This window comes from Xenopus laevis, chromosome 6L, assembly GCF_017654675.1.
Source record: "Xenopus laevis strain J_2021 chromosome 6L, Xenopus_laevis_v10.1, whole genome shotgun sequence".
Classification (NCBI taxonomy): domain Eukaryota; kingdom Metazoa; phylum Chordata; class Amphibia; order Anura; family Pipidae; genus Xenopus; species Xenopus laevis.
In genome coordinates this window covers 116,141,508-116,166,965 of record NC_054381.1, presented here as the reverse complement: position 1 = coordinate 116,166,965, position 25,458 = coordinate 116,141,508, and the positions used below count along the sequence as shown (strand labels likewise).

At 36.8% G+C, this 25,458-nt stretch overlaps 1 protein-coding gene across 1 annotated transcript in view; it reads right to left on the bottom strand.

Annotated features, from left to right (window-relative positions):
- Positions 1-25,458, bottom strand: part of lama3.L (laminin subunit alpha 3 L homeolog) — a 153,387-nt gene that overhangs the window by 96,066 nt on the left and 31,863 nt on the right. The window contains exons 5-12 of the mRNA XM_041566398.1: positions 25,287-25,457; positions 20,937-21,034; positions 19,767-19,882; positions 13,617-13,735; positions 10,081-10,171; positions 9,366-9,497; positions 2,754-2,819; positions 1,700-1,837 (exon numbers count right to left, since the gene is read on the bottom strand). Coding sequence (XP_041422332.1) covers positions 1,700-1,837; positions 2,754-2,819; positions 9,366-9,497; positions 10,081-10,171; positions 13,617-13,735; positions 19,767-19,882; positions 20,937-21,034; positions 25,287-25,457 — 931 coding nt within the window. The remainder of the gene's footprint in view (positions 1-1,699; positions 1,838-2,753; positions 2,820-9,365; positions 9,498-10,080; positions 10,172-13,616; positions 13,736-19,766; positions 19,883-20,936; positions 21,035-25,286; position 25,458) is intronic.

Sequence of the window (25,458 nt, the reverse complement as noted above, 5' to 3'; positions counted from 1 at the left end):
ATGGATGGGGAATGCTGTTTTTTTCCTACAAAACAACACTTTTCTTCAAGCACAATCCACACAGTTTCTTCAGGCACAAGTATATACTATAGGAAATGGATGAATCAAGGGCACTGCCAATGGTCACTTGTGATGAATGCTTCAATCCTCTTACGAATAGATGTACCTGAAGTCAGCATTATAGATAAGAAAGAGAAGAGCACTCCAATGCAGATTCACTGCTGTGAAAAGTGTTTATTGCAGACTGTCAGACACGACTTGTTTCTGGCCCTTAGTGCCCTTTCTCGAGCATATACTATATTTAATTGTATGAGGCATTTTGCTGGCAAAAATATTATATACAAGGACATGCAATATCTCTTGTTGTTATCAAAGAGCAAACTCTTTGCTTTCCAAGGGTGACAAAGGACAAAAAGGCTCTGATAGGTTACCTCCAGGGTGGAAACCATATAAGTTCATTCCATTACCTGTGACTTCCCTGTGACTTCTGATCAAGCAATCACTATAAGTCAATACCAAACATCTTCAATCATATTAGCAAAAAAGGATCAAAGGCAAGAATACTATACATTTATATTTAGATAATTCTATGTAGATATATCTGCACCACCCACATCATACAGAAAGGAGGCTTATTATTGTGAGCCCTTGGGCCTCACAGGGTTTTTTCTGCAATTGTGGTTAACGTTCAACTGTCTCATGTGACATCCTTGGGGCATACACCATTGGCAGGTCCTCAAAGCTGATTTAATTAATAATACATCAATCAACCCCACCACCGGCATTACGTTGAAATTAGCCTCTTTTGCAACCCCAATAACACAAAAATGTTATCCTATCCCACACCAAGCTAGATTTAGTGGAAAGAACAGTATATTCAATCCAAGCAAAAAAAAAGTGATTTGGCTAAAAGTAAATTTTTTTTTTTACATGAATAAATAAACACAATGCAATCTGAGGTGCTTGTGTGAGGAGACCACAGTCAGCAAGCACAGATGGAAAGTGAAGGGGTGCACATCCTCAAGATCACACCAATGTTCCATATTCCTATCCATGACCACAAATCAAGAGATCATGGAGTAAGAGCCCCCTGGCTACATGGTATAGACACCTGGGCATTGGTTTACATGCAGCCCATACATGGACTGGAAAACACAGAACACAAAAAACTATTATTTCCACTGAAATTATATATAGCAGATTTTTTTAGTGGATTTTGTTATTGCTTGAGCTTAACAGAAAACATAAAGCTACTCCATGTTTGATCCTTGATAAAACTGGCTTACCAGTATACATACCCTCCCTTCAGCCTATGTGACTGTTTTGTTAGTAGGAGTTCATTGTGCAGTTGGATTATCTGAGTACTGGGGATCTATTTATCTATCTTGCAAGGGCCAAATATGGAGTAGCTTCAATTTCCCTGTTTGCCCTGTTTATCTGAAGAAATACGATTTTAGTCAATATAGTCCATTTTTCAAAAACATCCGTAATTAAAGGGGCAGCTTTGCATCCCCGCAATGAAATACAGTTTAAGTTTTCCCTCATTTTACACTGTTTTTTTGGGTCCCACCTATATATATTATGCATAATAAAAAAAATTCTTATCACACCATTTTTTTCTGGTCCCCTGAAAAATGTAAAATGGGGGTTCTACTGTAGTTCAAACAATATAAACCTGACAGTTATGCTGAATACTTACTTTGGCAGAAGGGATAATGAAAGTGTCCAACAGAACATCTATCACAAGTTGCACCCTGAAATCCAGCACGACAATGGCAGTGTCCTGTCTGCATGTCACAAATCTCATTTACCGTTCCTGGACCCTTGCACTTGCAGTCTGCCATCAAAGAATATGTAAGAAATGTTATGTATATATATATATATATATATATATATATGGCCTTGAGAAAGGTCCCAATAGGGACCGAAACGTCACGTTGGCAATACATGCTTTTCTTCAATACACTTTTTTGATTTTTCAATAATACCTTGTAGTTGCTGGTTTCTTTTTATGGATATATATATATATATATATATATATATATATATATATATATATATATATATATATATATATATATATATATTGTATATTGTATATATATATATATATATATATATATATATATATATATATATATATATATATATATATATATATATATATATACACTTTCCAATGAGTATCCGCACTCCAAGGCTGTTGCTAATGGCGGGGTGCACGGTAATTATATATGTATCAATTATCAGCAGACCAGCACTCCCTTTAAAAACTTGATTATTTTATTGTCGTAGTATCAAATGCCCGACGTTTCGGTCCACATTTGGACCTTTTTCACCTTGATATATAAATATATATACACAGTACAAGATAGGTAGCAGACTGAGTTTTATATTGAACTATTGACTAATATACATTGAAACTACTCGTATATTGGAAAAATGAGCAGGGCAGAGAAAATTTTGAGCAGTTCTTTTTTTATATTCTGATAGAGACCTATAGTATTCAGAGGTATAGTTTCCTCTGAGACAGGTGACCTGGGGGAAAAGAAACTAAAAAAAAAAACTAAATATGCATTGCTGCTTAACCACTGTCTGAGGAACTGTTGTAAGGCTTATTCCACCTTGCACTCGACTCTTCTGCCTGATCACAGTCTCAAATGAACCAACACATATCAGCTATAGGTTATGGTTACAGAATATCATAACCATTAACAGAAAGAACTGAGAAATAAATTGTTTTCATATCTTGCCTTTAATATGTCCAGCTGAAGGGTCATCAGTTGGAGATGCAGTCACACCTGGATAGAAAGGAATTCCTAAAAAAAAAGAAATTAATTAATTAAATCAGGAGACTGTCCATTTTTGGATAATCTAAACAGACTTTTTGGCCCTAGGAGAAATTTGTAAAACTGCAGTAATTTTACTTGGAGCTGTGACCCATAAAAACCAATCAGCAATGTGCTCTCATCAAACAACTGCAGAGAGACTAACAAAAACAAAATCGTATTGGCTGCTATTGGCTATTACTTTGAGGACCAGGTAAAATCTAGTTTTTAAAGGAGAACTAAACCCTAAACATGAATATGGCGAAAATTCAATATTTTATATATACTGAACTTATTGCACCAGCCTAAAAGTTTTAGCTTCTCAATAGCAGCAATGATTCAAGACTTCAAACCTGTCACAGGGGGTCACCATCTTGGAAAGTGTCTGCGACACTCACATGCTCAGTGGGCTCTGAGCAGCTGTTGAGAAGCTTAATTCAGGGGTCGTTAAAAATTATCAAGCAAAAATTGAGGTTTGTCTTTAATATAAGCTGATGCTACAAGATTGTTAAATTATGATGCTAGTTGCACTGGTTTAGTGCTACGTATAGTAATTATCTATATTAATTACTAATGAGCCTTATATTGTGACATTTCTATTCTATGTGTACTGTATATTGTGGGTCCCTAAGCTCAGTAAGTGACAGCAGCACAGAGTATGTGCAGTGAATCAGCAGAAAAGAAGATGCGGAGCTACTGAGGCATCTTTGGAGACACAGGTTATCTCCCTGATCTACCCAGCCCAAATTAAAGGAGTCATTGGGCTTGACCAACCCTTTCTCTCTACCAGGATAAAGTACCTACTTAATAAAAATTTCCAATATGTGAGTGACAATACTGGCTAAAAAGAACAGGGTGGGAATGCATAGAGAAAGTCATTGAAAGGCAGATTGGGAGATATGATAGATAGGCTTGCAATACAATGGTTCAATTCAGTAATGCAAGCATCCTATTGGTGTGGGGCTTTAGCTGCATTTAAAATGGCTGTTGTGTATTCATGCATACCATACAACCAAGATTTACTCCTGAAACCATATGCAACATATGCGAATATCGAAGTCGAAGGATTTACCGTTATTCCTACAATAGAAGGAATAATGTTCGATTGAACGATGAAATCATTCGAATCGAACGATTCGAAGGATTTTAATCCATCAATCAAAGGATATTCCTTCGATCAGAAAATTGTTAGGAAGCCTATGGGGACCTTCCCCATAGGCTAACATTGGCCTCGGTAGGTTTTAGGTGGCGAACTAGGGGGTCGAAGAAATTTTTATAGAGACAGTACTTCGACTATCGAATGGTTGAATAGTTGAACGATTTTTAGTTTGAATCGTTCGATTCGAAGCTCGTAGTCGAAGGTCGAAGTAGCCCATTCAATGGTCGAAGTAGCCAAAAAAAACATTCGAAATTCAAACTATTTTTCCTCTATTCCTTCACTCGAACTAAGTAAATGGGCCCCTAAGGGGCCATTTAGTAAACCACAAATTTATCTCATTATTTTAACTAAAAAGCCATAACCAAACTCCCATCCCCAATTTGAACGTATTCATTATTTTAAAAAAACTCAAAATTAATCGGATCGGGAAAAAAACAGGTCAAAAATTTCTCCGGGTTTTTGCCTGAAAACCCCAAATTGGTTGGCTTTTCTGTCTAAATCCAGCACAGACCATAATAACTTTTAATTGGGATAGGGACCTCTCCCATTGACTAATACATGACCTCGCAGGTCTGAGATGATGGATTTTCGGATTAGGGATTTTGCAGCATCGGCGTATAGTAAATCTTGAAAATTTTGAGCTTTTACCCTAAAAAGCCAAACCAGATAAATGCAAGTTTAGTAAAAAAAAACTAAATATTTGTTAAAATGCAAAAAATTAGAGGAGGAGTATCCTTTACATGCAGCATATACAGGATACCTCTATGTTTAGTTCACATGGCAATTTAAACATGATTTATTGGGGAGATGTAATAAAAGGTGTAAAGTTTGCTACTGGTCCAATCCCCTACCGTATATCAACCAATCAGCGGGTAATATTTACTGCTAACGTGCTTAAAAGCAAATATTTTATTGGTTGCTACTGATTACTGAACCTGGGAAGATTTTGTGGGGTAAGTCCATCCATTATTGTGATCATAAAACACATTATTAACATTATTAACGCTTCTCAAAATCAGTTGTGAATAGGTTAATTAACTAAAGTAGCTGTCTGATATGACTTGTAGGAATGAAAACACTGAAGATTTTAGTAGTTATTAGTAGTTAGCCCTAAAGCAACATCTCAAAGCTTAATATGTGCCCTCCAGCACACTGAAATCTATGTTGATTGATCGCATCTGTATGTATGGAAGTGATTACTTCTATCCTTAGCCTTGCTGAATTCCATATTTGCAAGAGTGCATAGCGCTGCTTATGTTTAATCACATTAGTGGAAACAGATAGCTTTAAATATTTACAATTCGATAATAATTATGGCCTCAAAAGCAGCAATTTCAGACTCACATACCTTCAGCCCTTAAGCAGGGTCTGATTTCAATCATTTTAAGTGAATCAGTAGTGATTCGTTTGACGTTTTTGGTGAGCTTTCCTGACACACTTCTACTTGGCTTCATCCATGTCGTTCCCATACAGGGCATGAATGCTGAGCAAAAAGGACTCTGGGGAATGTAATTTTACCTGAATCAAGATGCACTTTGGGTCTAAGGAAGGGTTTTGAGATAAATAATATAGCTGGTAAAATGAAATAGTTTCTGTTTTCCTGATGACACCTTAGGATACTAAAGTTAGAGCTTTTAACCACCAGTCCTACCTGTGGGCCTGTCCAAAAGAACAGCATCAGGAAGTATAGTGTTTATATCAGTAAACGTATACCAGATCAGGGGTAGAGGGAACTTTATGTGGATTTCACATCTGGCCAACATTGAAGCATTGAGGTAACAACCATACCAGTGTATTTTACATTTCCCCCCAAACTTTCCTTATAAATATGAACAATACAAAATGCATATTATAGTGTCATAGGTGAGGGCTTAAACCTATAGAAGGAAAACTGAAGGCAGATGGAGATGTATTTAGTATGAATGAGCATTGATGGTGAATAGAAGGATTAGGGTAGATGGAGGGTACAGCAGAACTAAGGGTGGACAGGCAATAGAGAAGGATTAATGGTTGATAGCTCAGGTGGAATAGTGCACTCATGAGATGTCTATAAGATCCAAAAAGGGCCAGACACCGAAACAACTTTGTAGTAAGAGTTTATTTCAGTTATCTTGTATTTTCTCATGTGCTAACATTTAAGTATATAATGCTTTCTTCAAGCTGTCTGATGTATCTGCCACTACAACCACTACAGATAGAAAAAGTCAAATATTCACAATTCTTACTGTAAAAAAAACATCTTTACACCGTAAAGGAGTTGTTCACCAACACTTTTTTCAGTTCAGTTTGTTTCAGATTGTTCCCCAGAAATAAAGACTTTTTCCAATTACTTTCTATTTTCTATATGTGACTGTTTTTCTAATATTGAAGAGTAAAGTATAATGTTTCACCTCCTAAAGCAGCTCTGGGAAGGGGGGTCGCCAACCCTGTAAACTATTCTAAATTTATATATTTAATTGATCCATTTCTTGTATTTGTCCCTGCTGAGCAGAATCCCTGGGTTTCATTAAAGGAATAGTTCAGTGTAAAAATAAAAACTTGGTTAATAGATAGGCTGTGCAAAATAAAACATGTTTCTAGTATAGTTAGTTAGGCAAAAATGTAATGTATAAAGACTGGAGTGACTGGATGTCAAACATAACATAACAGAAAACTACTTCCTGTTTTTCAGCTCTCTTGGTTTCCACTGATTGTTTACCAGGCAGTAGCCAATCAGTGATTTAAGGGGGGGCCACGTGGGCCATAACTGTTTGCTTTTGAATCTGAGCTGAATGCTGAGGATCAATTGCAAACTCACTGAACAGTTATGTCCCATGTGGCCCCCCTTCAAGTCGCTGACTAACTCAGAGTTAGAGAGCTGAAAAGTAGGAAGTTGGGTTCTGTTCTATGTTAGACATTCTGTCACTCCAGTCTTTATACATTACATTTTTGCCTAACTATCTATATTAGAAACATTTTTTTTATTTTGCACAGCCTATTTATTTACCCAGTTTTTATTTTTACATGAACAATTCCTTTAAGGAAACCCAGGCATTCTGCTCAGCTGGGACAAAGATAAGAAATGGATCAACTAAATGTATCAATTTAGAATTTATTTTTGTACTAAACTGTTCCTTTAAAGGGGTTGTTCACCTTCCAACACTTTTTTCAGCTCAATTGGTTTCAGAGAGTTCACCAGAAATAACTCAGTGGGTTTATGTCAATGGGGGAGGTCCAGGGATCAATTTTGAGTTGTTTACAGCCATCCTGACATTCAACCATCCTTCATAAATTTCTTGATTTATTGCCTTAGAGGCAGGGACATTAAACTTTATACTTAGATTTTGGAAAAACAGTGAAACATAAAAAATGGAAAGTAATTGGAAAAAGTCTTTATTTTCTTAAACCATCTAAACTGAACAACCCCTTTCATCTATGTCGACCAAAGCTGCACAGCATATTTTAGACGGGGCCTTTACCTGTTCTTTATAAAGGGGGAGAAATACCTTCTACTGCTATACCCTCAGCAGAAACCACATACAAGTATGTTAGGAAACTTCACTAAAAACCATAAATAAAACAATTTCAGAAGCACAACCTACTATAATAATAGAATGACATTTGGCAAATTACACCTAGGTATACCTGTTACCTTCGTTTTACGATTGAGAAGAATTAGGAAGTTTCCTATTATATCTGTCTTTTATCCCATAAAACTGCATTCTTATCAGAGATGACTTTTCACAGCACTTAAAGTGTTTACAATCTATTGCAAAATGCAGCAAGGTGTGCATAGTGAATGTGATTCCAAAGTGAATTGTGCTGTAATAAAACAGATTTCCTCCCTCAGATCAAACAGCATGTTACCAAGCTTATCAATATTTACATCAGGTTTTGGTTACATATATAGCACAACAGAGCGGAATCTTAGTAACACAAAACATGCCCTTTCTTTTAACTATGCCACCCTGTAGGCTTTCACCTGATGCAATCACGTACTCTGAGCAGAGAATCTCATAAGGTAAACTCACAGTCGTTTGTATAAAAGCACATATATAGAATATTCTGTGTTCTTTAAGGAAAATGTGTAACTTTTTGGTATAACGTAAATAGGGTACACTAGCCCATAAAGAAGTGCCCTACAGAAAGAATTATCATCCTGGACTCTTCCTCTGTTACTGAAAAGCTGCTTCACGTGGTTTAATCTTCCTTCCTTAATATTTGGATTTACTGACTGCTCCAGTCTGGGGGATCCTCTTTCCAGTACAGCAGCCCCTTTTGCAGCTGTTTTTCCTGCAATAATGGTGCCTCAATTCAAGCATCACCTTGCGCTTACAGGATGTTTGGCTTTTAGATATTTATATTTGCTTTTTGGGAAAGTGCAGCATAAACACTGTGAAACAAACCCCCTTGCTCTATTTCAGTTACATTAAAGAAACTTTGATATTTTCAGTGCTGTGCCCTTTAATGCTAGTTTGTGTTGGATTTAAGCTTCCAACACTACGGCACTGCGGTTACATTAGAATTCCTTAACAGGACTGACTGCGCTTTTCATTGGACTGCAGTAAGAAGCACTTAACGTCAACATAAAGCAATTTATGATTAGCATACTGGGCTATTTATGTAACACCAATACAATACAATGCATTATGGCCTACTCATGTGCAATTCAGTTTGAATATCTCATAGAGAGTGTCACTTGATAACTTACCTATCCTGGATTTGGTGTATCTATGTTAAATATTACCAGAATACAGGTATCCACTAACCACCTTTACCTTGCATTGTATTTGGAATAATATATCAATTGCACACAAGTGTCCCTAACCTAAAACATAAACAAGTACAGGGATTTATCAATACATTAAAGTAAATCCATATGCTTGTTTATGTGCCTTATGGTGCTGATGGCACATCAGATTATGGGATGTTGTTCTTAAGACATCCACACCATATTAAATTAAAACACCAATTTGCCATAACGCCATCTACGTTGTATTTAAATATTGTTTGGAGACTTATTTCCTGAAGGAAATACTGGAAATACAATGATAGTAAGATACTGTTTCAGGATTCCAAACATACATCCATGCAACTCTTTTTCTGCATTACTATGTCGGCTATATAAAAGTCGAAGTCCACGGTATTCATCATAGTAACCATGTTTTTCAGAATTCTAAAATGTGGGCCAAAGACCACTCAGTAAAGTGTGTTAAGACATGGCACCCTCATGTAGTTACAGTTGTGGATTACAAAGAGTGACAAATATGAGTGCATTATACAATCTGCATGCAACTCTTATGTAATATACATACAGGATATATATACATACTGTGCATATAACTCTTATGGAATATAAAATGATTCTACATGCAAGTAATGCGCCTTCTTATACTTACTAGTGCAGACAGGAAAATTATAGAAGCCCTCAGCACATCGTTCACAGTTGTTTCCACTGAAATTGGGCTTGCAGTAGCACCGACCTGATCCTTCCTCACATCCATCTGACTTGTCTGCCCTACAGCTGCATGCTGGAAAAGTTTAGCATGGATATAATAAATTTCATTTAATTTTACACAGATTTTCTTTTTCTTTGCTTGTTTTAGAATTAGATAGTAGTGCGTTGACATAAGCATAATATATTATTATACTATAAGTAAATCCAAAATTCTTGAAAATGTTCCCAAACTGTTGAGCCTACTATTTTGCCAAGATAAAATATAAAGATATCACCAGACAACTTATGTATATGCAGCTGCAATTACAGCTAATAAATATTATTTAATATTTCAAACCACCTCTGGTGGAGATGGTTTCAGGCACCAGACAGCCACTTATAGTCATACTTGTGCTCTATGTATAAAGGGGACTATAAAATGTGTATCATGACTTTTTTACCATAATCTACAGGGTGTATTATTTACTTTTTATTATAAGGTTATTATATTTATATAGCAGCAACACATTTACACAGCATTTTATATAAATTATACACCATGCTCATTAGTCCCTGCATCAGTGGAGCAATCTAATCATACTGTAGTTACCTTATTCGCATTTAGTCAAAAAAGTTTTTTATGTAAAAGTCTACATAAAATAAGAGTAAATACTTACTTATGCAACCGTGATGTGATTCTTTGGGAACCCCGTAAGGCCGGTAATATCCCTTTGCACATCTCTCACAATTAATACCAGCTGTATTGTGCTTTAATACAGAACAAAGGAATATATTAAATAGAAAGTATAAGAATAAATCTAAAGCCTGAATAGTAGGAAAGATGGGTGAACTTCATTTTTGCCAAGCTCTGATGTATTATGAATCCTATTGAATGCTGTTGCATGGCTACACATAGAATTTTCCCAATGTATTAAGCGACTTCATGTAGTAGTCAGTGGGAGTTGTATTTTCAAAATTCAACGTATTTTTCAATTTGAGTTTTCAAAAAAACATTTGGCAGACTCATTGAAAAAAAGGGTAGAATGTGATCAATATTTTTCAAATGAAAAAAAAAACTTGAAAATTCTAATTCTGAGAAATTTGCCTCCCATATCCATTTACATACTTCATACTACAGTCCTCAATGATTATTCAGCAAGTCCAGTTGCTCTAAATTAACTTCTACCTGATATCAGACTATGGATTATCCAATATTGAATCTGATTTCACAATGTAGTATGAATTCACATTAGTACAAAGTCATTCTGATCTGATAGAAGCATACAAATTAAAGTACCTATAGTTAAGTTTTGGTGATTAGTGTTAATGCACATACCATAGACTTTTGCTAACACAATAATTAAATTGGAGAAGCGCAGGCGGGGTTTACTATGCCTAGAGCACCACTGCATTTACAGCCTTTTCAGGACATACTTTCTCTAGTATGGAGCACATAGGACATGGATGTGGCTGAAGGATGTTGGATTTTGCTCATACCCTCTCTGACCTGATTCCTTTCCATTCAGGGGCAGCTGCGGGGTTGTCATTGACCTGCTATTTTTCAGGCTGATGGCCAGTTTCCTGATAATGAGTGCATAATGAGTGACAGCTAATGTCAATCCTGATTCTTTCAGTAACAGATTATTCCATGGACTTTAAGGGGCAGATTTACTTTTTTCACCAGCGTTGCCACCCACAGGGACATCGCTGATTTACTAATGGGCACAGGCGCCAATTCACTAGTAAAAGAGAATAGCGCTAGCGGTCATTCGCACTCTTTTACCAGGCGAATTTTCGCTCTGGTGAACGGACGCTACTCCGCAAATTCACTAAAATGTGGATTTTACTGAACGTTACCTCTTTCACTAGAGTTGCCTTCGCCACCTCATACCAGGCGAAGTGCATTAAAGTAGCTAGATCTTCCTTAATCTTCTGTCACTTACATTATATTCTTTTACCCAAAAATTAATCAAAGTCCAAAAAACCCTGGCATTTTTTCCTTTTTTCAGCCTGATTGCCTGCAAAAGACCCAACAAACTTTTTGTGTAACCGGTTTTCCCAATACATTTGCAGACATATGGAACATTAATTTTACAGTCTTTATTAAGGTTCCCTGGACATGTGTTTTTAAAAGTGTAATTTGTTAGTATATGCACCAACATTTATAATAAAGCCCTCCATACAACTTTAAATTTTCCACCCTATGCAAATTGACCTGAGCTCAAGATCCCTAGCGAAGTTTCACTAGGCAGAAATTCGCATCTTCACTATCAAATGCTCACATTGGCGAGGTAACGCTAGCAAAAAGTCGCCAGCGTTCGACGCCCAGGGCGAAACTCCGCATTTCAGCAAATAAGTGTTGGCTGAGTGAATTTTAGCATAAGAGTAACATACTTTCACCTTTATTTTTCCTTTAAGGGCATAGATCTGATGTTTCTCAAGAACAATGCTGAATGCTTTGCCTGTAACAAGGCAAGTTATTTCATGTCCAGAGTACAAAATAATATCAATCAAGGTAAGTAACATAATATACTGTATACCATAGATCCCGTCTGCTTTTTAGACTAACAGCAATTTGGTGTGGAAGGAAAGTAGAGATATGGGAGGGTGTTATCAGATACAGACAATGTTTCAATGGCAATCTCCCAATTACCAAGAAGAAAGGGACATGAAACGGACTCCCAGCTGTTTGGTAATTTGTCTTTCAAATCAAAATCTTTCAGATACGGACCAAAAACTGAACTTTTATCAGACTTGGCAGCACGTGCGAAACTGAAGTCTCAATGAAAGTAAACATCCTTAGGCAAACAATTACGTTGTATGAAATACAATCCAAAGCCTGAGCTATCTTACAGTGAATATACAGTAAACAACTAAATTTTGATTTGGCCAAGCAGATAAGACCTTAAATGGCATCTAAACTGAAACAAAAAAATAGATAAATAGAAATAGTAAAATTACTCAGAGAGATTGTTAACCCTGCCATCTAAATCTTGGTATTAATCAGAGGTTTTTTCCCACATGGTGATGATATGGTTTTATATTTACACATGTTTTGCAATCTCAGTTCTTATACCATGGGACTCATTTATTATTCTTCTGGATGCAAGTGCAATAGAATATAGAGGTGCAAGCTGCAGAGCATAGATCTGTTGGGCAGTAATAGGCAGGTAACAAGAACCCATGAGCTCTCTAGATTTAAGGGGCAGATTTACTTAGGGTCGAAGTGAATTCAAAGGAATTTTCAAAGTAAAAAAATTCGAAATGCAAAGTAATTTTTTGGATACTTCGACCATCGAATAGGATACTACGACTTTGAATTTACTTTGACTTCGATTCGAAGTAAAAATCGTTCGAATATTTGATTATTCGATAATCGAAGTACTGTCTCTTTAAAAAAACTTAGACTTCAATACTTCACCAAATTAAACCTGCTGAAGTGCCTATGGGGACCTTGTACAACATTTTTCTAAGTCTTTACACACCAAAAAAAAAATCGTTCGATTGTACGCTCGAATTGTTTTGGTCGAACGATTTTTATTTGATCGCAGGATTGCCAAATTTGCTGAAAAACCTTCGAATTCGATATTCGAATTCAACGTTTTTCGAAATTCGACCCTTGATAAATCTGCCCCTTAAGGTCGAACTATTTAATTGTTTTAAATAACTGCTGCTCTGCTAAGAAGAGTCTAGAGAGTTTTTCAGTAATATGGGTATGGTATCTAGAAACCCAATATTTTGATTATTTTAGTTTTCCTCTGTAATAATAGCATCAGTATCTTGGACATGATCATTACAAAACTGCAAAAATCCATGATGGTGGCAAAACAATCCTATTGGGTTTATTTACTGTTTAAACGTTTATTTTAGTAGACTTAATGTTTGGAGAATATGTTATCCAAAAAACTAGAGTCCCAAGCAACATGGATAATAGATCCCATACCAGTTATCTTTATAGCAATATCAAATACATACAAAAAAAAGTTGCTATTCTTCCTGCTTTTCAGCAAGAGGCCTCTCTTTATACTGACAAGAAAGCGTAATTTAATTTGTATTTCTATAACTTACATTTCCCCTACAACTAAAGCAGATCAGAAGTGAGAATATAAAAAGTTTTATATAAAAGTTTTACATAAAAAGTGAGAATATGAAAAGTTTTACATAAAGTTAGTACAGCCATTAATAGCATGTTAAATAAACAATGGTGTCATACCTGACAATTGATGCACACTCCTCCACCACGGTACTGTCCATAGATGTCTAGACTTGCCTTGCGGGAATCAACATCAGCATCATAGTAACAATCTGAGGCATGTCCATGGCAATTACAAGCTGTTGAAAGAACGAAACAGACCAAAACAATAAACAGCACATATACACTTCCTCATCTGGTACTCTTTAAATTGATGCTGATTAGCAATACTATCCCAACACAATTTCTAGCACCATTCAGATACTGTGCTTCAACATATGTATCTATAGCTATTCTGCCAGGAAAATGCTCAGAATTAAAAAAAAACACACACACACACAAAAATGTTTGAAAGTAATACAAAAACAAATTATATATGAAGGTATAAGATTCGTTATTCGAAACCCCATTATCCAGAGAGTTCTGGATTACGGAAAGGCTGTCTCCCATATACTCCACTTTATCCAAATAATCCAAATTTTTAAAAATTATTTTCTTTTTCTCTGTAATAATAAAACAGTGCCTTGTACTTGATCCAAACTAAGATATAATGAATCCTTATCGAAGTCAAATCAATCCTACTGGATTTAATTCATGTTTAAATTTTATTTTAATAGACTTACTGTATGGTATGAAAATCCATACCATATGGGAAATATTACATCTAACTGTGACAGCCTCCAGTTTTCATGTTTATATTAGTGTAGTGACTGGTGCAAATGCTTCCAAAGTAGGATAAAAACTTTTCTTAAAGTATATTAACAAATGTTGTCAGAGAGAGCCAGAATGCAAATCAGGAAGTTATTTCCAAGCTTTTTTTGATCTGTTCTGGTAAGACAAATCCAAACACTATTATTTACATCTATAACTGTAACTGATATCAAATTTATAAATTTTTTGTGAATTTAAATGCAATTGCAAACCACACCTTATATAATACACTACATCATCAGTGTTTAGGCAGTTGCCTAAAAGCAAACGCTGTACAATCTTGATGACACTCATGGGGTGCAGCTATACTGGCCCCAATTATAAATAGGTCCCTGAAAATATCTATATACAGGTATTGGATTCATTATCCGCAAACCTGTTATCCAAAAAGCTTTGAGTTATGGAAAGGCCTTCTCCCTATGGGGCAAATTTAATAAAGGGTGAAGTGACTAACGCTGGCGAAAAATTCGCCTGCGTGACGTCATTTCGATTTACTAACGGTCGCCAGGGTAACTTCGCTAGCGAAAGAGATAGAATCTAGTGGTACTTCGCTCCCTAATGCCTGGCGAATTTGTATTCTGGAGAATGAACGTAACTACGCAAATTCACTAAAATGCGGATTTTACTGAATGTTACAGACTTGCCTTCGCCACCTCAGAGGTCCCAAAGAACGCTAGCGTCTTTTCCTTTAGGCTGAAAAAGAGTGTAAATTTTTTTTGGGGTAACTGGCTTCCCCCCTACATTTCCAAACATATGGCACATAAACTATACACTGGGCTCATGTGTAGGGCAATATAACAACTTTATTTTATGTTATTAAGGTTTCCCGGGGCTTGTGTAATGTATTTGCTGCAACATCCATTCAACTTTAACTTCTCGCCATATGCAAATTAGGCAACGCTAGCGCAACTTCACTTCGCTTGGCGCAGTAACGCTACCGCAACTTTGCCAGCATTTCGGCGCCCTGGACGCAACATAGAATTTTAGTGAATTAGCGTTGTCCTGGCGATTCTACACCTGGCGAAGTGTGGCGCTGTGAGCGAATTATCTGGGATACTTGTAGCAATCAGATATTTTGGGAGAAAAGTTTTCATGCACATTTATTTTGAAAAAATCTGTTGAATGTTGTAAGGGAAGGATGGGTCCCATCCTCCCAACCCCTCCCTGCCACCCAGCAGGGAGGGAAAGCCAGGCACGGTCCGGCCGGAGGATCTGCTTTGATCCTCCAAGCCGGCGGCATCAAACAGACGCGCGCGCACATTCGCTCGCTCGCGCGCAGTGACGTCATATCACCGCGACGGGCCACGTGTTAGAGTGGTGCGTGCCGGAGGAGGGGCGTGTGTGCACGCTGCTGGGCGGACTGAGCAGGGTTTAAAAGGGCCGGCGCAGCTGCACTCTCCCTCTTCTTCTTGTGTGGAGCGCCCGGAGAACATCACCCCCCTGGACAACGAGCATTTAAACCTGGCTGAGTATATCAACCCCTACTATCCCACCAACGAATCCCATTAACCCCTACTGCTCAAACCCCTACTATCCCACCAACGAATCCCATTAACCCCTACTGCTCAAACCCCTACTATCCCACCAACGAATCCCATTAACCCCTACTGCTCAAACCCCTACTATCCCACCAAACCCCTACTGCTCAAACCCCTACTATCCCACCAACGAATTCCATTGACCCCTACTGCTCAAACCCCTGCTCACACCCCTATTATCCCACCAACGAAAACCCTTACTGATACCACCAATTCCCTATCCCCTGTACCCCAACTCCCTTTTGTTGGTTCAGGGAAAGTTTAGCACCAGGAAGGGCGGGCAATTATAACGTGTGTGATTGTGTATGTGTAGTTAGATTGTGGGTGAATTTTGGGGATTGTTAGTGTAAATGAGGATTGTTTTATTTAGTTGTTTTATGTTGTGTAATTGGTATATCTGCATTAGAGGTAGTTGCTGTTTCTATTGTTGAGTGTCGTATTAAATATATATTGTGTTATTTGTAACTTCTGTGTTGTGTTTGTTATTATGTAATTAGAGTAGCAAGCGCACGCAGATAGTTAGTACAGTACAATATATAGCGTACATAGTGAAAGGTTAATTAAGAGTAGTTCTTTACTAAGTATCAAACATCTGCATAAACAGCGATAAGTAATACACCCCCTTAACAAATGTGTAAAAAAAAAAAATTGGCCACATCCTGGTTTGGGGCCATTTGACTCTGATCCTCCTAACAATCTTCCTCTCCCTACAAGGCTCTTCCAAAAGTGATATGCTACATTTACTTAAAGTATTCCAAACATCTTGATCTAACAGTGATAGTTGTGAATTCTGATGGGCAAAATTAAATAAATACTACCATTTATATAAAAAATAGAATGTTAGTGACACCCTCATGCCACCATTTTATGTCATATCTCACTAGATATCTGTAACAAAAATGCCGTTACTATAGATAATTAAAGGAAGCTTTACAATACATCCTTTAATGGGGATATGGAATGGAATTCTTTGACAGGTCAGACAGGCTTCAGCTACACTGAATTATGTGCCACTACTTATTTTAATTATGTCAAGCCGCTACAAGCTCAAAAGAATAACAAACTGCTTTGTTGCAAAAGGCCTTTCTTTGTACCGACACCATTTTCGACGATGTTCTGTGCTAATTATCCACAACTGGAATGTCAAGAAATGACAAGAAAGTGATATAATTATGGGTTACATTTTTTTCTATGCTAAATGCACAACAATCATAATACCTAAATAGTGCAAAATATGCTGGCAACCATAGGCAGCTGTTTCGATTATAAAAAATAAACTGTCATTCATTTATGTAATAGGTATTTCCGAAATGCAAGTTGACTATATAAACCCTTTTTTTCTTCATTATACCCACTCTGGTCTGGAATGATATTTGAAGGGTAAAAGCACCTCACATTACTTTAGAGGAGTTAAATGTGAAATGTTTTCCCCAAGTGATCCCTCAAGTATAACGTTAATTCTTTTCACCCCACCCTCCATATCATATTTACTCCAATTGTCGTCAAATTCTGATGGAGACATTAAACAAAAGCAAAATGATCTGGAACTGGAATATGAAAGAAATGATATCAAGCCATAAATAGCTAACTGGAAATGCTTTGCAGGCTTTCCAGGAAACAAGGCAAATGTATGTATAAAGAAAAGGAAAGAATGTTCTAAAACCTTGATATTTATTTCAGTTGGCATTTTATAACATTACACAGTAGAACCTTAAGTTTAAACTTCTCAAGAGACCAGTGTTCACATGATGCAAAATCCAGGAAAGTGTAATACTGGGGAAAATATAAATAGCTTTGGGGTGTTTGGGACATCACAGCATTTTTGAAGGTTGTAGAAAATTGTACATTTCAGGAATTTAAAATCAAGGTTTTAATGAACCACTTCACACACACACGAACTGCAGCATTACAATGACACAATGACGACATAAGTAAAAAAAAGGTCTTATATTCCAACACATATTAACAATTTATGTACATATAGGGGCTGCTTAATTAAGGATCGAATAGTAAATTCAAATAGTTATTTTGGTCAAAACTCACAAATTTGAATTGGGAATAATACAAACTCAAATTTTAATTTAAATTCGAAATTCGAGATTTATCAAACCCAGTGAACAATTCAAATTTGAATGTTTGCCACCTAAAACCTGCCAAGTTCATGTAGAAGTCAATGGCAGATTTCCAGTGACTAGTGATGGGCGTACCATTTCGCTTTAGAAAAATTCTAAACTGAGAAAACTTGTGAAACGCGGATTTTAACACCCACGTCAATTCTGACACTCGTGTCAATTTTGACACCTGCGTTAAAGTCAAAGGGCGTTACATGTCCAGATGGGAGGAGGATCTTGGCATCAATATCTCGGAAAAGACCTGGGCAAACATTTGGGATACTGCTAGAAGGTCTTCTACTTGTGCAGTCTCTTGTGAAAGGGCTTACAAAATTATTTTCAGATGGTACTATACCCCCTCTCATATCAGTAAACTGAGTGGTGACCCAAATCTCTCATTCTGCTTTAGGGGCTGTGGGGAAAAGGGTTCCTTCTTACACACATGGTGGACCTGTACAGTAGCCCAAACATTCTGGAATACAGTAGCAACCCTGCTCTCCGAGGTCCTACATTGCACCATACCAGCTACTCCTCACTCATTCTTGTTAGGCATGAAAATAAGAGCCTTACACTCAAAACAGTCTCGCAAACTAGCCACCCACATTCTCACGGCAGCGTGATCATTATTGGCAGCACACTGGAAAAAACCACACATACCAGGACTACAGATGCTAATCACAAAAGTGAATTGGATCAGAGCAATGGAGTCAATCAGAGACCACCTACTGGAGCGGAGCTACGAAGGAGAGCTGGAGTGGCTTCCGTGGACCCATTATTTGGAAAACACTCAGTTGAGACCTGGTAGTCTCCCCTAGGGCGCCCTATACATAGAACGTATTTTTCTCCGTCTTAGTAGTCACTATGGAACCTGAACTAAAACTTGTACCCTTACCCTTATTTCTTCTTTCCTCCTAAACCCACCCTCTTCCTCTACTGGTTGGACATACGAGCTAAACTGCTGCACATTATTCTACCATTGTGCGCGTTGCTAAATCATATACATCTTGATGTCTAAATGCATACCACTGTACACTTGTGACAGACAATGTGACATTGTGCTATTCTTATTTGTACTGTGCTTTCAGTATTATGCCTGTTTGACCTATCTTTCTTTGAAAATCAATAAAATGTTCAAATGGAAAAAAAAAAAGTCAAAGGGCGTCCAAATAATGTTGACATGGAATGGTTTTCGCACAAGCGACTTTCCTGATGAGTGTCTAGAATTTTTTGACGTCAGTGAATTTTCGCTGCAGTTTCTGAAATTTATTCCCTGGGGCGAAATGCGAAAATTTGTCATGGATTTGCGTCTGGTCATTTATTCGCCCATCACTACCAGTGACCCATTTGAAGGTGTTAATAGCCTTCCTGACATCCAGTTTTTTTCAAGTTGGTAATATCCTTTCCAGTTTTATACATTCAAATTTTTTCTTAAATAACCTCCCACTCGAGTTATGAGTATATTCGAATTTATTAGAGTAAAAAAATTTCACATAAATGTTAAATTCAACCTTTGATTAATCTGCCTCACAATGATGTAAGAAAAATGTACAGTGTTGGGATTTGGTTAGTCTTGTGAATAGTGATGGGCGAATCTATTCGGCAGGCGCAAATTAGTGGCGAATAAATTCGCAAAACCGGCAAAAAAATTCACCGGCAAAAATTCGTCAGAAAAAACGGACGCCAGGATAAAAAAACTAGACGCCGGCGCCGGTTCGCACATTTTCCGCCGTTTCACGAATTTCGCTGGAAATCACTACTTGTGAATAAAGCTGTGGAGAAGAGGGGAAAGATATCCATAAATAAAAACTCACATTCACATTCGTTTGTACTGTCAATACTTGCAGGTTGCCAGCTCTTCTGATTAAATCCAGGGCAGCACTGGTCACAGATCTCTCCACATGTATTGTGCTGGCATTTACACTCATACCTTTACAATAAAGAAACACAATAATAATTAGAATGAGTAGACTTAATATTCAGGACAAAGTCAACAAAACAAAAACAAATCAACTTTAAAACAAAATGCATATTTGCCAACGTTCCCAATTTCAACATGCAGCCCTATTTTTGGCTACAAGAAATACTACAGGAAAACACAGTAGAGGTTCTATAAAAGGTGTGCTGATCCCATTTAGACTTTTAGAGGTTTTCTGACTTTTTAGCACAACAAACACACAAAACAGTAGGGGCTTTTTTCAAACTTTTTATAATGGTATCTTTTAATAATTTTGCATCTGTGGTTTTAGAGAAAATGAGTTTAATCATGGTTTCAAAAAAAAATCTAATACCACTAAAATCTGACCTGTAATAAATGGGCCTCTAAATAACAACTATCATACACCAGCCCAGCAAGCTATGTAAAATGTCAGAACATGCAGAACAAATAAAATTAACAGGTAAACTGGGCTGCCATCAGGACAAACACCCTAGCATTCGGGCTCCCAATCCAAGAAAATTATTATTGAAGAACACATGTAGGAATTAAAGAGAAAAAGAACATGCACACACTCTATTTGATAGATTTTTGATGTGGAAAAAGAAAGGCAGAAAGTATTAACTGCAAGATTCTGTCAGAAAAGGAAGGGCTAAGCACTATTTTTGTGTACGTTCGTTTACTAGGGACATGTATTTAAAGTTATTCACAAATATAAAATATATTTCTTAAATTTAGCTCAGACATCTTACTGTATATATCTGCACACATACTGGCTATTACCCCTGGATATAGTTAAAAAAAATACTATCACAAAAAAACCAACTGGGTGTAGCAGAGTAGACATTTTTCCAACTATTTGCAGTTTTGTGCAAAAAAAACATGAGCCCATATTTTGCACTTTGCTCCCTGCTGTGCACTTTGAAGATATGGCTTATAGAATAGAATATTTTTTTCTTCCCACTACTTGCTTTCAAACTAATCAACCTGTAGAAATGGTACAGAGGATAACAATTATATTAGCCATACAGATCATTCCATTACTTACAGGTTCTGATTGCCAGTATTCCTTAAATTGCAAGTATCAGCGTGGCCATGACAAACACAGCGCCCTCCAATACTGATGTCTTTAATACTGTAGTAGTACTATGGAAAAACAAACATCCCCAGAATTATTCCTGCATCTCATGTTAGCACCAAGTGTTCCAAAAGACATATTCACACACATCAGTCACAGACTGATCGAAAACGTATATACTATGGGGCAGATTCACTAAGCTCGAGTGAAGGATTCGAATGAAAAATATTTCGAATTTCAAAGTATTTTTTGGGTACTTCGACCATCGAATTGGTTAAATTCGTTCGAATTCGATCGAAATCGAACGATTCGAAGTAAAAATCGTTCGACTATTCGACCATTCGATAGTCGAAGTACTTTCCCTTTAAAAAAAACTTCGACCCCCTACTTCGGCAGCTAAAAGCTACCGAAGTCAATGTTAGCCTATGGGGAAGGTCCCCATAGGCTTGCCTGTGATTTTTTGATCGAAGGATTTTCCTTTGATCGTTGGATTAAAATCCTTCGAATCGTTCGATTCGAAGGATTTAATCGTTCGATCGAACGAAAAATCCTTCGATCGATCGATCGCAGGATTTGCGCAAAATCGTTCGACTTCGATATTCGAAGTCGAACGATTTTATTTCACAGTCGAATATCGAGGGTTAATTAACCCTCGATATTCGACCCTTGATGAATCGGCCCCTAAATATTGTAAGACAGGGGGCTATCTATCCATCCAGCCTAGGTGTGGGATTGAGGGACGGTACCCATCTCAAGTTTATTTTGTTATTAAAAAAAAAAAGTCAGTTTAACTACATACTTGTTACTTTGATATTATTTCTGCACAGACACTTAGGGGCAGATTTATTAAGGTTTGAGTTGTGTTTCCCATGAAAATTCACGTTTTTGAGTTGATTTTTTTTTTTGGTCAAAACTCAATTTTTGGGCAAAAAAACTCAAATATTTCTAGATTTATTATACCCTGACCCTAGAAAATCTCTAATCTGAAAATACACCATCCAAAACCTGTCGAGGTAATGTAGGAGTCGATGGCAGAGGTCCCTTGAACCATTTGAAGCCTTCATGATGTTCAAGTTTTTTTTTGGAGGGTTTTGCCTGAAAACGTGATCAATTCAAGTTTTTTTCCGCCGAAAACTCGATTTGAGTTTTCGTTGAGGTAACCCCCGACCTTTGATAGATAACCCCCTTAATTATTGGGTTGTTGCAACTTTCACTACAGGTATGGGATCTGTTATCTGGAAACCCGTTACCCAGAAAGCTCCATTTCAACCAAATAATCCAAATTTTTAAAATTGATTTCCTTTTACTCTGTGATAATTAAACAGTACCTTGTACTTGATCCAAACTATGATATAATTGGAGGAAAAAACAGTCTACTGGGTTTATTTAATGTTTACATGATTTACTAGTAGACTTTATTATGAAAAGATCCCTTATCCTAAAATCCCCAGGTTCTGAGCATTCTGGATAACAGGTCCCATACCAATATATGTCCATCTGGTTTGTTGTATAGTGTGCTGGCTTTGACCTTGACCTATTTAATTGTACCTACCCTTGCCTAATCTTGCGGTTACCTGTGGTAAGGCCAAGTGGGAGCTGACAAGTTAAATGACTTAGCCCTTACTACAGTATGTATTTATGTAGTGTTCATTGTGAGGCACCCATAGAGTATCACATATGCCATACTTTACCATCTATGTGTATAAAGCATATATTTGCTTGTAATACCTTTTGTGCAGTGAAGGGTAAGATTTCACAAGCTACCTAGTACACAACAATGTGCCATATATAAAATAAACAAGACATTTTCTGTCAAATCCCTACCAGTCCTTGCTTCTACTTTAATATAATAACAGTTGGCTGTCGCTATTAATTCTAGGGCCCTAATTTAAGAAAGGTTGCAAAGTTTACATCAGGTCTAGAAGCCTATACCAATTAGATGTTTGCTTTTATGCAAGTGACCAGAATATGCTACTATTATATGCTACATGCTAATTGGCTATTATGGGTTACTTGACCTGGTGCAAATTTATAAGACTTTTATTACATTACCCCTAAGTTTATAGTAATGTACAGCTACAGGTAAAGTCTGGAAATTAAATAAGATATACTGTACTTAGAGCAAAATGATATTAATAAATACAAATGGAACATAAGAGACATTTTAGCCAAACAGGAAATATCCCACAAAGGAAATAAGGCAACTACTATTATATGAAATATTAAATAGAAACACTAATCTCCATGCTGAAGGGGAAGGCATACATAAAAATTAAAGGAAATTGCCATAAAATCAATCACATAGTCTCCAAATTCATTGCGCTTGCAGTTTGTGAGATAAAGCAACAATTCTTTTACTACTGGAATAACCTACAATATGTTCTTACTTCTTATATACTTCATTAATTCCCATTCAGTATCTGGGGGTCACTGCAATCAATATAAGGGGGCGCAGTAATCATGAAATCATGAAAGAGTAGGAGTGTGAATATATTATTTAGGATACAATATACCCTTTTTTGGGAAATGGCAAGGCTCTAAAGAGGGCTAGATGAGTTTAACACTTTGTCCATAGAAAATATTGTTTTATATATGATCTCTAAATAGCTGCACATAAAATAACGAACTGTCTCTTCTTTCAGTTCATTTTTTTGGAGCTGGAAAAATAATCTATAATAATTCTATCTACAGACACTTTTGCAATAGCATTTTAATTAGAATGTTTTACTAGAATGCTAAATATCATGTAGAACCCCCAAAAAATGACTCAACTCAATGGTCAGGTTTGTCTGTGTGCATCCAGCTATGGAGAATGTTGCAGCTGAGGCAAAATATAGGTGATCCCAGGCGGACAATAACACAATAGACATGTTCTTAAACCCCAGTATCATGTGCTACTATAATCCATTTGATACTGTCATGTAAATGAAATCTAAAAGGGCTCATTTACTAAAACAGGGCAATGTGTAAAACTATTCGAACAATTTTAGCGTACGATCGAACGATTTTACTTCGATGTGCAGGTTTAAGTTGGCAATGTATTGAAGTCAAAGTTTTTTTAAAGAAACAGTACTTCGATTATCAAATGGTCGAATATTCGAAGTCAAAGTAAATTTGAAGTCGTAGTATCCTATTCGATGGTCGAAGTGTCCAAAAAATTACTTTGAATTTAGAATTTTTTTACTTTGAAAATTCCCTTAAATTCACTTCGACCCTTGATAAATCTGCCCCGTGCTGTCCATGAGCACACACCATATTAGCATGCTATTCCTTAAGTGCTACAAGGAGCAAGTTGCATTAAGAGTTCTGTGCTAAGTGCAGACTGTGCCTGCCTTCTGTACCAGAAACTCTTCCAAAGACAAATATACTGTATAGTGAATTAAATACCCCCTATTGTAAAATATAAGGATATTATAAGTTACTGAGGAGTTCCATGACCATATAAAAGCACAAGGCCAGAATGTTTTTATACAGGTCATGGAACCCCGAGGTGACTTCTAATATCCCACTTTTTTGCAACTGGGGGCAACTTTATTTATTATAATACACAGGTTTCAGTGAGTGATATGACAGAAATGACATCACTAAACTCTAATTAGAACCAATGACATCATTAAGCATCGTTTATAAGGATATAATTTACAGGATATAATTTACAGGATATACATGGCTCTTGTGTATTATATGTCCACTAGTAATCCAGCGCTTGCACCTGGCCCTTTATAAACTCTCCTAAACAGTGTACATTTTCTTTAGTTATAAGAATGTTATTGACAATAAACTCTTAATCTGTTTTAAAGCAGAACATTTTTTTTATCAGAATGTAATATTTGGCAAGTTTAAGGATATTTTAGAAGGCTAAGGAGGTTAATTTATTAATCATTGCAATATATAGCAACCAGAATTGTCTTTCATATTTGTAATTTGAATGGTCGCTATTAGTAACTGCTGATTATCATGTCTTGTATACCTGGACCAGGTCTCTCCCTAACTCAGCCAGGTAAAATGTCCATGGCAGCATTGTTTATATCCACACAGTGGGCTGTGCTGAATTGCGTGTAACCTAGTATATGCTTAGTAGCTGTTCTTACAACACACCCTCATCCACCTTTATTTAACTTTAAATGAATTCCACCAATCCAGTCACTGTATGAGTGACTTCATTTGATAATCAGTGACCTCAGCTGTCATCGCTACTTTGATGCACTGCAGCCGTGGCCTACATTATCTGCGTGAGCCCCAAGACTTTTAATTAGAATCCATACAGCTATACGTTCTATAAAGGGGAAAGGAGTGAGTTTTTTATAAGAAGACACTTACCCTTCTTGTTACTGTAGGGTCCTTTTGCGCCTTGGAGATCAGATGTCCAAGAAGAGTGTTTGTTCGGAGGAAACGTAGCCGTATGTTTGTCGCTTTAGTGAAGTCTCTTAGAACAGGAGAATCCATAAAATATTTGGCCCCAGGTCGTCCATTTATTAATGACACTACAATC